Below are 15467 nucleotides of genomic sequence, written 5' to 3' on the forward strand. Positions count from 1 at the left end.
TGTGATGCGTATGATAGGGAAATTACTACACACACAAACGGGCTAAAAATCTCCTATAATACTTGCAAGAATGACAAGGTTATTGTAGTATAAACAGATCTCGCAAGGTCGTTCTCCATAGAGATTATTAAATAAATCGAAGCAAACCAATTTCCACTTAATTATTGTGAAGCAGAAAGTTGAGATGATTGATTTTATAACCTACTTAAATTAAAAACGAATTTAATTAATAAAAGTAAACTAAGCTACAATATTAAAGATGAAGAAAAAGGAAACACTTTTGGAGAAATCAAATTTAAAAAAAACAATAGGGATCCGCCGTCACCTTAACAATCCTATATAGTTCTCTCAATTACTTATAATCTATACATGCATATTTCGAAGGTTAGGTTTTCCTAATATATGCCTACTTGGACCCCTAACATAGAGCGTATATCAAACATGCAATCCGTCTATGGTATTCAAATCAAATCTAAACATACATGACTCATTATGTTCTGTGAAACCTTTTGAAAAACCATGCAACTCTTATGACGTGGTATTCATCCTAAGTGAACTTGCACATATTAATCACAAGAAGCCTTCGTCAATTTCAGGGACTGACCTCCTACCAAAATTGCATCAAATTACTTTTCTAAATATCCTAATGGTGATCAAGCATCAAGATAATTAGATAGTTTAAATCAGTGATTAATAACTCGGAAACTTGCATGCATATAATCATAAGCAAATTAAAGAGAAACTACATATTATTGCTAAGGCGTATGGCCTCACCCTAGCAAAAGGAATTAGTTACGCATATTCATAATTGAAATCATAGAAAATATTATTAAGAATAAAAGGAATGAAAACACCTTAAAGTATAAAATCTCCAAGAACCCTAGCAATTACTCTCTGTCTCCAAAGTTGCATAAAAGAAAAGCGTCGAAAGAAAAACTATGGACGGCAAAACAATATATGTTGCTATGCCATCGCACAAACCCTAAAAACCAGGTCCTTTATTCCAACTAGGAAACTAAGATAACTAAAATAAAATAGGCAGCATAATCCTAAATTAAATGGTAAAATTCGCCTAAAATCTGAACAGCCACGTTTTGGACCCTTAAGCTGCTCCAAAACTGGCCCAATATAGCTGAATTTGATGATTGAAATATTTTGAACACTTCTCTAGAAGGCCACGAACCCATCAGAGGTCATCTCAGGCTCCAAAAACACAATTTAAGCCCAAAAACGTCATTTTCCAGCACTGTACACTGCTTCTTTATTCCATCGCCAGAAAATAACCGCTTGGTAGAAAAATCCCAAATTTTGATACGAACACGCCAAGAGACACACGAACGTCCTTCAATTTGAATCACTCTAAAACTCATCCGTTTGATCATGTTTTGGTCCAAAGGAAGTCGGATGTCCTATATTGAAAATATAAATCAAAGTATCAAAATTCTACCAAAATGATTACCAAAACATACTAAGAATAGGGTAAAATATATAATATGAAATTGACTCATCAGCGTACGAGCTATTATTTACCGTATTCTCGAAGTATTTGATGGTACGAACTCGTTGACGCAAGCATAATCGAAATAGGAGTTACGATAGAGGTTTTACGGAACTACTAATCCGAAAAATACTGTTGTAAAAATTACTATTTATTATTTTATATATTTCTAATAATTATTGTATTATTATTTTAAAAAAATATTTTATTATTATATTATTATTTTAACAATATTTTAATATTTTAATAATTTATTTTTGGCCTTGGGGCCCACACATCACAAAATCTCCATTCTTTCGCTGTTACGTGTCCTTCTCTCCCACTCTTTGGAACTCTCTCTATCTCTTCCTCGCTCTAACTCTCTCAGCAATCTCCCTTTCTTCGCTCTCTCTCTCTCCCCTTCTCGTCAACACAGACACATAACACCACCAATCACCGTACCTTTGGCGATGCTACCAGCACCACTTCCTTCTCAGCGAGTCCTACAAACACAGAACGGGGAGAAAGCCCTCGTTTTCCCTCTCTCCTTCGCTACACAGTACCATCACTATGCAATATCGAATCCTACGAGTTCTCGCCATCTCCTACGAAGGTAAGGTCGGAAACCTTCTTAATAATTTGTAGATCACGTCTAGGAGTACGTTTAGGTTGTTTTTGAGACAGTTTGGTGTTGTTTGGACATAGAAATCACACGGGGGAAACACTCCCCAGTTTTCCAAAGAGAACCCAAGCTTTGCAGGCTTTTTTCGACCGTCTTTGATCACTGCTTGACCTCTTGATGGTATATTTTTATTCCTCATGTTCTAAGTTCCAATTCCATATATTATATGCTAATTTTGATTATGTTTTGAACCCAAATTGGAGCAAGGAAGTTTCCTCGCCAAATTTTCCAAAAACTAGTGTTCTTCTTCGTTGGGTTCGACGGGTGCGACCGACGAGCCCACTCGGATCCGACCCAACCCGATTAAAAAAAAGGCCTTAAGCCCAAACCAGGCCCAAAACCCGATCCAAGCCCGGCCCAAGCCTTTGGGCCGTTGACCCGATCTGACCTATTGAAAATGGATCTGAAATATTCCTTGGAATATTCTTGGAATATTCCTTGGAATATTCTTGGAATATTCCTTGCATTAATTTTTTCAAAATTTTCTCAAAAACCCTCCTAGGCTAATTTCAATGTCCCGAGTCCATTTTTGGCATCCATTATTGAAATTCTATTGTTTTAATTAGTGACCACTGGGGCGGCTTTGTTGACTTTTAGAGTTAACCGTTGACTTTTTACAAAATTTGCCGAGACCTTTCTTAGCATATTTCGTTGTGCTGATTCCGAATCCATCGTCCGTTTCTCCAAATGCAAATGTTTTAATTGAGTTTTACTAATGGGTCTCCATTATGCTTAGGTGCGATTACTATCAGAGACTCTAATTTCGCTCGTTCGAATGGCTACGACTTCGCAAGTATCTGTGAGTGGGTCTTTTCTTTTATATAGTATATATATTATTTGAGTTTCCATACATAGATTAATAATGCATTTCCTAAGTGATGCCATAATTAAATTGACATTATAAGAATTGTCGCGATGATGAAAAATGTGAGACTACTATGAATCCTACAGGATGCACATGTATGCATATTATTACGAGGTGCCTTATTTATATTTACGACAGTGAATTGTATTATGTCAATGTAAATTATTGATTTACCGCTTTATGATTTTATTTAAGTTACATGCTCATCGTCGTTACACGAGTGTTAATACTTACCCGGGCCAGGACGAGTCTTTCACGTGTATGTTCACATAACACCGTACGCCTACTTTGGATCCATTATAGGTGCCAGTCTTATCCTAGATTTCTATAGGCAATTAGGACTCGTATGTGATGCGCATAGCACCAGTCTTCATGTGATTGTAGTACTAGAGCGTATATCATTATTACATCCAGTCATGTTCATGTCAGAATATCTCTGCATGAACTCGTGTGTCAACTTATATTAATGAACACTCGATATGATATATTTGTTTGTGCGAGATGTGATGATTATCAGACGTTATGTGCTTATTTATGAGATATTGTGAAATATTACATGCTCAAGATATTACAGTTTTTTGTAAGTATTTCCATATTATATGTAGTATGTATACTTTGGAAACTATACTTGTTTTACGACGAGGGGTTATTACGTTTTCGAAAAGGTTTTTACAAAACTTTATTTTTAGGCCCACTCACCCTTGTTTTTCACCCCTCCAAATTTTAGTAGCTGAGCTTTCGTGTCAATGAGGACTCTTGGCATACTTTGGTATATGTGTTTACCTCCAATGGTATAATTCTCATTATACCTTACTGTACTTTATTTATGCTCTGACATCATGTGTGAAATGGGTTCATTCTCGCTCACTAGTGCACTTTTACATTTAGGCACTTTTAGGTTTAAATTTACTCACATTTTCCACATCACTACACTTTATGGGTTCGTCACCTTCCTGGTGTTAGCCAGCACAGCTCGATTCAGAGTCCAGGTGAATATTCCAGGTTGGGGTGTATCATTTTCAAAGGGAAGAAAATTGGTGAATGGCTCTTGTGGCATTGGGAAGACCGTGCCATAATGTTCTCATGAACACACCAGGAACATAATTGTCATTCAAGCCATGGCTAACCGAGTATTTAATCATTGTATAATTGCAAATTCCATCCCACCTCCTTCATCTCCCATCTTAAATAGAGAATCGAACTTCTCTAGGGCTAACAAATTTGTGGGATGTTTCATGAGTTAAAATAAAAAATTTATATATTTGAATTGATGCCTTATTACGACTTCACTTTGTTACTTTGAGTTGTAAACCATTTTCTTTATGATTGAGGAATGAACAATAGCAATAAAACAACTACCACGCTAATTTAGGAAACTTAGTGAAACATTGTAAGTAATATAGATCAATTTTATATTTGTTCGGCCTTTACATGTGCATTACGTTTCGATATTGCAGCAACACCGCATATTGATATGTCATGCTTATCTTTTTAGACAATTATATTGCTCGACCAAATTCAGGCATGTGAACCTATTGTTGAATATATGGCTACTCGTATTATCGCGATCTTCCTTGTAATAGTCATACATATTGTTTTTGGATCTAAGTTGAGAAAGATGGAAACTTCACCATATCATATTGCTCAAAATTCTTACAAAACAATGTTGAAATAGGTTTATGAAAGACTCTTGATCAACTCTTATTGGAATTTTGATTCAAGTTGTTATGCACATACTACAGTTTGTCAAAGTGTGTTCATTTTGCACACCACCGCATCTTTTTTTTATCTTTTTTTTTTTTGTCTAAATAACCAAAACTAAAAATGATTCGACACTTATCAACGACACAACTTCAGCTCGTTAACATTATATTCAGGCGTATAGGAAATGAGTATTGTGCCATATGCACTAGAGTGCGATATAATATTTGTGCTAAAATGAGTTTACCAAGAATTGGTGCTCATTTGCTTAATCTATTGTACTTCAACAATTCTTCACTTCTTGACAAATTTAATCTCTTACGTCACATTTTCATTTTGATATAGTAGGAATAATAATGCTCGAGAAATACGTTTGTCTATTTATAGCAGAACAATTAAGGCTAGTCGCGTTCTTTTTCCTGCTTGTCATCTCTTTTTCACCCAATGATAGTCACTAACATGACATGTGCACAGGTTTAGTTCACAATTTTTGCAACTCTATTGTAATAAACTAATCAATCAATTAATTTGCAAAAACATAATATTTGTGTGAAATAATAAATAGCTATGTGATTGTTGATATTTAAACAATTTATGGGAACTTGTAAGTTGCGTTTATCGTACCAAATAAATACCAAATTTAAAACCCTCGTATTTGATACCTCACACCAATAAATACGTTGCTAAAGTAGTTTTAAAGGAAAATGTGTTTTTCATCTTACGAATGACTAGCACTTTTGCCTCGTCCCTTATAAGTGTAGAACTCCTTGCGTCAAAATTCAACAGCATCTAAGGGATCATTTTCGAGTATATGGCTACTCGTATGATTACTATCGTCCTTGTAACAATCATACGTGTCTTCTTTATTGTTTCCAAATCTAAGTTGAGAAAGATGAAAACTTCGCCATATCGTCTTGCTCAAAATTCTTACAAAATGATGTTGAAATGGGTTTAGAAAGATTCTTGATCAACTCTTACTGGAATTTTGATTCAAGTTGTCATGCACATACTACAGTTTGTAAAAGTGTGTTCATTTTGCACACCTCCGCATCTTTTTCTTTTTAACTTCTCTTTTTGTTGTGGTCTGGATAACCAAAACTAAAATATTTGTTGAATGATTCAACACTTATCATTGACGCAACTGTAACTCGTTAACATTATATTCAGGCGTGTGAGACATGAGTATTGAACCATATGCACTAGGGTGTGATATAAAATTTGTGCTAAAATGAGTTTCCCAAGAAAGTGATGCTCATCTACTTGATCTATTGTACTTTAACAATTCTTTGTTCCCATACCGAATCACTTTTAATTGCCTTAGTTCCATTGTGACCATAGGCCTTCAAGTTGTAGGCATGCAAAATAAATGACAATTGGCCTCCAAAGTCTTCAATGTTAAAGATACTAAAGCTAGTTAGTTTCATTGAGTAACTGTTAAAATGAATTTGTTAGATTGATCTTGTTATTAATTAGATCAGATAAGGGTATTTATGTAATTCTCATGATTGGTACAAAGCTATATATAGCAAAGATACATTGTAATTAAAGTGTAATGAAATGAAGAGGAATATTCAGTACAACAAATTCTCTCAATGTTCTTGAGTTTCTATATGGTATCCATCGCCAATATGGCTTTTCGATTCTGAGATTTTCTTTCGCTGATCTCTGATTTTTCACATGATTTCTTATTCCTCTCCGATCTTGATTTATGTATTCGATAATCTTGAATTGAAGTTAGCTTCTCCCTCAAACTCATCTTCTCCAATTGAGTCGGTACCAATTCCAAACCCTAATTCCTCTTCCTCAAATCCTAATCCATCCCAATCGTGCACATCTATTACGTTTCAGAACATTGGAAGCATGGTTCCGTTCAAGCAAAAGTGTTTTAACTACTTGCCATGACGTGTTATCTTTGCGCCGATTCTCAGGTGCTACAAACTTCTTGGTCTTATTGACGACACTAAGCCATGTCCATCGCCATTCTAGCATGATTGTTCAATTCGAGCTCTGGCATAAGAAGGTCCTAATCTTTTGATCTTGTTCAATTCGATACTCTCAAAAGAAGTGATTCCTTTCAGCATTGGAGTTTCATCATCTCATGATCTGTGGACTAAACTTGAGCAATGTTTTGGTGGCGTTTCTAATGCACACATTCATCAATTGAGTTTTTGTCTTCAGAACATTCAAAAATGATCTCTGTCAATGTCTGATTATCTTCAACAACCCAAGGAAATTTCTGACTCTCTCACTGCAGCTGAAGCCACAATTCCAAATCGTGATCTTATAGCTGCTACTCTTGCTGGACTCTAATGAATTTGAGTCACTCATTGACTTCATTATGGTCCGTCTCTCCTCTACTTCTTTGGATAAATTACATGGCTATTGCTAAGCAATGAGCTTTACTTATCACAAGAAAGTTGCTTCTTCTGGACCTACAAAACCTTTCCATGCATTCTCTGTGCAATCGCAACCACCATTACTTCTTATACCAACACATGCATTTTCTGCTCAAAATCATGAAAATCATGGTACTCAACCATTAAGAACTTCTTACGATTTAATTCTAACAATCGAGGAAGGAAACATTAACGTGGCAATTGTTAAGGTAATCATGGCAATTATCGTGGTCAAAACTACAATTCTGATTTTAATTGTGGCAACAATCAAGGTTGTCGTGGTTGATCTTCTTCAGGCCACAAAATTCCATGTTAGATTTGTGGTTCTACCAATCATGAAGTAATCGATTGCATCGATTGCATGAATTCATAAATCTCTAGCAAAATTAGTCTTGCCAAAATTGCAACTATGTGTGCTCACTACACCTTTAAGGTTGCTCAGTCCTGGCTCATCGATTCTGGTGCTACCTCCCACATTACCAATGACATCTCAAACATTCATCTCTTGTTCCTTATCATGGTGAAGAAAAAGTGTACATTGGAGATGGTAAAGGTCTGTCTATAGATCATGTTGGTTTCTCCTTTTTTACCTACTCCTTCCAATTCTTTTAATTTGCACAATGTACTTCATATGCCTCAAATGTAGCATAATCTTCTTTCTGCATTTCAATTTATTAAAGATAATGATTGTTCATTAACCCTTGATATTAATGGATTTTCTGTCAAGGATCGTTTTACAGGAAATATGCTTTTGCGGGACAAGTTAGAGATGGTTTCTTTCCTCTTCAAGGTTCTTCTGCAACATGTAAAGCTTCTTCATCTTGTCACTCTACTTTAATAAGTGTACTGTTACTGCAAGCGCTACTGCATCATAGGCTTGGTCTCCCCTCTTGTGCTATCATTCGGAAGGTACTTTCTTCTAATAAAGTTGATGTTAAGGGTAGAAATATTGTGGACTTCTTCTATTCAGACTAAGCTATGGCAAAGAATCATAAACTGCCATTTGGTCCTACCAAGTCTGCATTTTCCAAATGTCTATAGTTGTTGCATTTTGATGTCTGGGGACCCTCACCTGTTGTTTTAGTGAGTGGTTACAAGTGCTATTTGTTTATAGTTAATGATTATAGCAGGTATAGTTGGCTTTTTCCTTTATAGTCTAAGTTTGCAGTGTATTCAGTGTTTGTAGAGTTCAAGTGTTATGTTGAAAACACTTTTCGAAATAAATAAAGGTTGTACAATCTGATTCAGGAGGTGAATTCACTAGCAATGTTTTGAAGTATTTTCTTAAAAATCATGGCATTATGTAGCAATTTAGTTGTCCTCACACTCTTGAGCAAAATGACCGCGTTGAAAGAAAACACAAACATTTAGTTAAGACATCTCAAACTCTCTTACTTGCATCTCATGTACCACATCTCTATTGGGTAGAAGCTTTATCCACTACCATTTATTTGATCAACATATTACCTATTGAAGGATTGCTTAAGTCGCCTTTGGAACTACTCTTTCATACCTATCCAGACTACTCAAGACTTAAAGTGTTTGGTTATGGTTGTTTTACCTGGCTTAAACCTACACTACATCAAAATTGGAGAGTAAAAGCAAACATTGTGTTTTCTAGGATATAGTCTTTAGCATAAAGGCTATAGCTACCTTGATCCTACTACACAAAGGATTTATATATCAAAGTATGTGGTTTTTTTATGAAAATCAATTTCCATTTCATACTGTCTTCAGCTCTTGTTCCAAAGGTAAGTCTCAACATGGTACATCCCAAGTGAATCCCAATATTGATTTGGCATTCTCCATTCCAACTACTATTTCTCCACATAGTTTAAGTTCCTCGTCACAATTGTCTTTTACATCCAGTTCAAGTACATTGCCTACAATTACAACTCCCACATTGGTTCCACTTCAATCCAATATAGAAGTTTCCACTTCAATCCAATACATAAGCTTCCACTTCACTCTCTGCTACTACTGATGCTTATCCAATGGTTACAAGGTCAAAGGCAGGCATTTATAAGCCCAAAGCTTACTCAGCTACCAAACATCCATTACCATGTTTTGTGGATTTTGTTCCCAACACCTATCTTCAAGCTTCAAAGCACTTGTTGGAGATTTTCTATGCAAGCTAAGTTTAATGCCTTGCAATCTACAAGCACTTAGACACTGGTCCCTTCAAGCCATACTCAAAATATAGTTAGATGTAAATGGGTATTCAGGATCAAGAAAAATCATGATGGTTCATTTGACAAGTATAAAGCAAGGCTTGTAGCTAAGGGCTTCCATCAACAAGAAGGTCTGGATTTTTAAGAAACCTTTAGTCCAGTTGCAAAGCCAGTAACAATTAGAATTCTTCTCTGCTTGGCAATCCAATACAATTGGTTTCTTAACCAGTTAGACGTTAGCAATGCTTTCCTACATCTCAAATAGGATGTTTTTATGCATTAACCACCTGGTTTCTGTGATTCAAACCTTCATAATCATGTGTGCAAGCTCAAAAAGTCACTTATGGGTTAAAACAAGCTCATAGAGCTTGGTTTGGCAAGCTTTTTGCAATCTTTTGGATTCCCACAATCTACCTCTCATGCCTCACTATTTGTTCTCAAAGCCTCTGTTCCAGTAATTGTTTTGGTGTATGTAGATGACATATTGGTAACAGGACCTAATCCTTCTCTCTATCAACATTTCATTCAAAAATCAAGTAAAAATCAAGTAAAGTCTTCCCTGTCAAAAATTTAGGCCTTCTACATTATTTCTTGGGTCTTGAGGTTCAAAGATCTTCAGAAGGTATTTTTCTTCATCAAAACAAGAATCTTCTTGACTTGCTTAAAAAGACTAACATGGAAGGTGCAAAACCATGTTCAACTCCACTGAGTACTCAAAAGTTTGATCACACTAGTCCACTCTTTTCTAATGCTACTTAATACAAATCAATTGTTAGAGCCTTACAATATCTAACTTAGACCAGACCTGACTTATCATTTGTTGTCAATCAAGTCTGCCAATTCATGCATGCTCTAAGGAAACTTCACCTCCAAGTTGCTAAAAGAATCCTAAGGTTTCTTAAGGGGTCAATTACACATGGTTTGTGGTTCAAGAAAGGTGTTATTGATCTTGCTGCATATTCTGATGCAAATTGGGTAGGATGTACTTTTGACAGAAGATCCACAAGTGGATATTGCATCTTTTTAGGTTCTAATCACATTAGTTTGAGTGCTAAGAAGCAACCAACTGTTGTTAGATCTTCCACAGAGGCGAAGTATCGTTCTTTAGCTCACACTGTGCATAGAACTTGCTTAGATATGCAAAGTTTTTAAAGATATTGGCCCTTCTCTGTCTACAGTTCCAAAAGTTTGGAGTGACAATATTTCTGCCATATCACTTGCTTCTAATGATGTTTTCCATGCAAGACTAAGCATGTTGAAATAGATTATCATTACATCAAGAGAATTAATTCTTGCCAATCTCATCAAAGTCCAGTATGTCTGCAGTGCAGATCAGTTAGCTGACATTCATACCAAGTCCCTCTCTCTAAACGCAGGTTTTTGTATCTACAATCCAAGCTGTCTCTTAGACCTTTTGATGCTTATTTTCATTGTGTAACTGTAAAAATTAATTTGTTAATTGACCTTGTAATTAGTTAGATCGGTTAAGGGTATTTCTGTAATTGTAATGATTGGTACAAAGCTATATCCACCAAAGATACATTGTAATTAAAGTGTGCAATGAAATGAAAAGGAGTATCCAGTACAACAAATTCTCTCAATGTTCTTGAGTTTCTACAATTGTAATTGTCCCTCTAACTCACACACAATCAGTCACTCACTCAAGAGATTTCAGTCTTTCTCGAACACAGGTAGGTATACCACAGGTCATAATACAAGTGAATGGGAGTTTTTTTTTTTCAAGTGTCCCTTCACTTGTATCATAACACATAGTGTATCAATCCATGTTCCAAGTACATTGAAAAAAAATTTCACTCACTGACGACTGATGAGTGTTGCTCGTTTTGAGTCATTTGGAGTAGGATGGTGGTTACTTGTTAGAAGTGATGAGTTATTTCGTAACTTTGTCAAGCATGCGCATGGGCTGATGATCCAAAAATTCTCTCTACTGCATTAATCGATTTCAATTGGTAACTTTGTCACGTCTGTAACAGAAAGAGAGCACACAAGAGACAATTGTAAATGTTTTGATATCTTGATTTAGATAATTGTGAAACATGTGATACAAAATTATTACGAGAAAAACGTATAAGAATCTAAAGTTATACACATATTTGGCTTCCTCGTAGTGGAGATATTGTTTCTGCAATACTTTTATTATCTATTACACTCAGTATAATGTAGCATTGGAGTCAAATCCCATGTTTTAATGTAGAAGTTAACTAAGATATTATTGATGTCATGTTCGACCATTCTATAGCTTAATTATCTCCTTTTATCGGTGCTAATAGCAACTCCCTTCTAAATAAAAAAAGTTAGTGAGTAAAATGGTATGTTTGGAAGTGCTTTTAAAAAAACAAGCACTTTTAAATCACCTGAAGTGTTTTTGGCCATGTTTTGGCAGAAAAAAAGTAGAAGTGCTTATAGGTGGAAAAAATTTACTTTAAAGTGCTTCTTAAAAGAAGTTGTGTGCTTCTTTTATAAAGCATTTCAAATTTTTTTCCAAGAAACTATGTACTTCTTTCAGGAAATATTTGCAATTTTAAATAATTTCAATGTGCTTCTAATAGAAGCGGCTTTACTGAAAGGAAGGGTTTTAAACCCTAAACCCTAAACCCTAAAGGAATCAATTCCAAACGAATCTAAAATAATATTCCTATATTTACCCTTATATTTATGTATTTAATTTCACAAAAACACCAATGATATAAATGGGTAATCGGCCCAATCCTACAATCAGTACAAGTGGGCTTGGACTTCCAATTTTTAGCCAGCCCAAACTACAAACCAAAATAAAAACAAAAACAAAAAAAATAAAAATATTTTGGATAATTCTACAATCTACAGGCAGAGTGAGCAAAACGGAGCCCTTCTTCTTTACACGGAGGGAAAAGGAGAGAGAGGGAGACCGAGTTCCATTTCAATGGCAGTTTCTTCTATGTCTTCAATCCTAATTCCTTCACTTCCTCTCTCCAATTCTTCTGCATTTCCGACTTCCAAGCCAAAGCTTTCTTCTTTCGCTTTGCCCTCGGCCAACAATGCCTTAAAGCTCAGAGCTTCAAGACCCTCACAGTCATCCACTAGGGTTTATGCCGCTCCTGAAGTCTTGGAGTCCCAGGAAACCCTAATCCCACCTCCAGAAACCCTCGAGGTTTTTTTTTCTTGCCCATTTGTCTTTGTTTCATTTTTCTTTTAATTTACAATTTGCTAATGCTGTGTTTGGCTGCTGAGAAAATGTGGGAAAAGGAGAATAATTTTCCCTAATTTTTTATTGCCGTTTTAAAATGTTGATATTGGAGTAGTGGGTTTTTGTTTTAATTTGCTTAATTTTTATACAGTTATATTTCTGCAATTTTTAACCATTTCTTAAATGTTTGTTATCTGTGTGTGTTTTAGGTTGGAAGTTCAGAGACCCCGAGTACTTCATCACTCAGTATTGGTGAAGATGGAGATAAGGTATATTATTACTAACGTATTAATGTTTCATAGAAGGGGGGAAAATCTGAATTGTGGAATTTTAATAGTTTTATAATTTGAACTGAGGAAGATTAACTTAAATTTTTATTTTGATTAATTTTTGGAAATGTAACTTAAGTTCGATACTTCGATCTATTAAGGGTTTGCAAGTTCACTGAGGTGGGAACATATTCTTCCATTAGTGGAGTTTTGGTGTAATATTAAATCTGGTCCAATTGGATAAAGTGATGCAGAATGAAGATCTAGTATATTGATGTCAAGTTAGAAACTTAGAAGCTTAGTGTCAAATCTTTTTATTAAGTTATTGGGGATATCTGCCCATGCGTAAATGCAAAACCTCGGACTAGATTTGTCATTGGCGCTGGTATGTCAAATGTAAATGCAAAACAACCAATTGTTTTATTTTACCTTGATCTTTTGTTTGAGTGGTCTATGACTTTCTTGTTGTCTGGTATGACCTAGGTTCCTGATTGAACTTTTGAGTACTTGGTGCTTTATGCTTCGGATCTGTATTTTTGTAATGATCTTTTCCAAAGTCTGTTTGTTAACTGTGCCATTACAGATAGTAGAGCTTTGTCCTATTTCTTATAATTTTTATTTAATCCTGACCCGGGATTGAACCTCTTTTAGTTATGAAAAGGGTATTCAGATTCTGCTGTTTAATTAATGTATAAAACAGTAAGATTGTGGAGGGACATTTACCGATTCGTAACCTTTCAACAGCCTCCAACATAGTAAGAACGTTGGCTAGTGGCAAATGGATCCCCATATTTGATTCCCTACTGATTTGATGAACATGGGGTTCATCGTGGCTTGGGGCTATTTGGCTAGAATGATTGATTACTCATGTATCTGGGACAATTTGGAATGGCAGAAAGTAACTAAGTGGCTGAGGACCAGCTAGATTACTGCTGTCAGTGCTATTCTTGATTTGTCGAATCATACTTTAAATTATCAAACTTAAAGCAGAAAGGTCTAATTTATTAATTTGTTTCCCACAATTGTTTTAACAGCTTCACATGTATTCTGATTATCTAAAGGTGTTTCTGTTTTCAGGCCTCACCCAAGCAGAAAATCAGGATTAAACTGAGGTCTTACTTTGTGCCATTGATAGAAGATTCCTGCAAGCAGATAATGGATGCTGCTAGGAACACGAATGCGAAAACAATGGGTCCTGTACCCTTGCCAACTAAAAAGCGAATCTACTGTGTTCTCAAATCTCCCCATGTCCACAAGGATGCAAGGTTCCATTTTGAGATTCGTACCCACCAACGCCTCATTGATATTCTATACCCAACTGCACAAACAATAGATTCCTTAATGCAACTTGACCTTCCTGCTGGAGTTGATGTGGAGGTCAAACTGTGAAGAAGCAGGGCAGCAGCTTAGGTATTTTTATTTATCAGCTTCTGAAGGTTTGCTTCCTTCTAGTACATTATCATCTCTCACGTTTGAATAGAAATATTATACATAAATGATTAAAGTTGGAATGCAGGTTCATATATGTAAGTCAATAAAAATCTTTTTCTTAGTGTTTATTTTTTAACCAATGTTCATCCAAAGAAAGTAGGCACCTTTATCAATTCTATACTGGAATGGATCTCCTTCCTTTCACTTTTTTCAATTATGGTGGAGGGTTTTAATAGTTTTCACATGACCTGTTTCTGGTCAAGCTTTGGGAGCAATAAACTAACGTAACTATTTTTAGTGCAGTAGCTCTGTTTTATTTGCTCATTCTGTTAAGGTAGATGTTTGTGTTCTTGTGTGGCTTACAATTTAACGGTTCCTGCTTCATTTATATTTTCCTGCGTTAATTTGATTTTTGATGACTATGTTCATTTCATGCTTGCTTTTACAATCTTCGATGACTACATTCATTGTGATCCATATCCTTGATGCGTGTTGTCCTGCTGTTTTCATTGCAAGCAAACTTGTTTTTATCATATAGTTTATGCTGGGGGGTGTCAAATATGTACCTTTCTTGTATGTTTTGCTATCTTCCTGTGTTTGAACTTTTTTTGTTGGCCTCTAAAATGTACTAAATGTACTTTTCCATGTTAGGTGTTTTCTTTGAAGAACATGGGAAAGAGATTACAAAGGTTCACGTTTATTTTGTAGAGGCTGAATGACTGCAGGATTACGCTTATCGAATGCATTTTGATCCTTTCCTGAAATTCATTTCTTTTGTGTATTTTGTAAGCAATTGTAAGCAATTTCTGCCCTTGGATCTCAGTTGAAGAATAGAGATAAAGAGTTCCTCTTTCGACATTATTTGATATCCTTGTTGCATATTAGTTCCGCATTGTGTATCTTTTCGATTATTCTCCATGTCTAGGATTCATTTCACTTTCGTGGTAGCTCTGTTGAGAAATTCTGTTGTTAATGTGTCGATTGGAGATGAAAAGGAACAAAATTGTGTGGGCTTGTGGATAATATCGTTTTCGAAGTAAAGAATCTAAACCCCCAGAAAGCACAAATTGTGCAGCTGATTCTGGCAAGTTTGGTCATCCGAATCCAAACTTACGGGCCAAATTCTTGTCGTACTTTCGTTAATTCAGTGAGAGATAATACACCAGTCCAACCCATAGTTCAGTCTCAGATTAACCCCGTTTCAACAATTCTGCTATGAAGTCCTTGAAATTTTACAGACTCCTTTCTACAGGGAACATTTTCGACGATATATGTACAAACGACGGAG

At 35.5% G+C, this 15467-nt stretch overlaps 1 protein-coding gene and 1 long non-coding RNA gene across 3 annotated transcripts; both read left to right on the forward strand.

The window, feature by feature from the left end:
* Positions 1 to 1872: 1872 nt before the first annotated feature.
* On the forward strand, positions 1873 to 3205 carry LOC139194247 (uncharacterized). Its single transcript, XR_011579006.1, has 2 exons — positions 1873 to 2090; positions 2896 to 3205. It is a non-coding gene; the product is annotated as an uncharacterized lncRNA (long non-coding RNA).
* An 8865-nt stretch (positions 3206 to 12070) lies between these two features.
* On the forward strand, positions 12071 to 15040 carry LOC103427781 (small ribosomal subunit protein uS10c-like). 2 transcript variants are annotated; one of them, XM_008365864.4, is made up of 4 exons: positions 12071 to 12443; positions 12689 to 12748; positions 13826 to 14184; positions 14831 to 15040. In XM_008365864.4, exons 1-3 carry the CDS (start codon positions 12216 to 12218, stop codon positions 14135 to 14137), a joined length of 600 nt encoding a protein of 199 aa, XP_008364086.1. In that variant the 5' UTR covers positions 12071 to 12215; the 3' UTR covers positions 14138 to 14184; positions 14831 to 15040. The 2 variants fall into 2 exon arrangements, with proteins under 2 accessions (XP_008364086.1, XP_008364077.1); XM_008365855.4 differs by having other exon boundaries at positions 12108 to 12443; positions 13826 to 14158.
* The last annotated feature ends 427 nt before the right edge of the window (positions 15041 to 15467 follow it).

Source organism: Malus domestica, chromosome 03, assembly GCF_042453785.1.
Source record: "Malus domestica chromosome 03, GDT2T_hap1".
Classification (NCBI taxonomy): domain Eukaryota; kingdom Viridiplantae; phylum Streptophyta; class Magnoliopsida; order Rosales; family Rosaceae; genus Malus; species Malus domestica.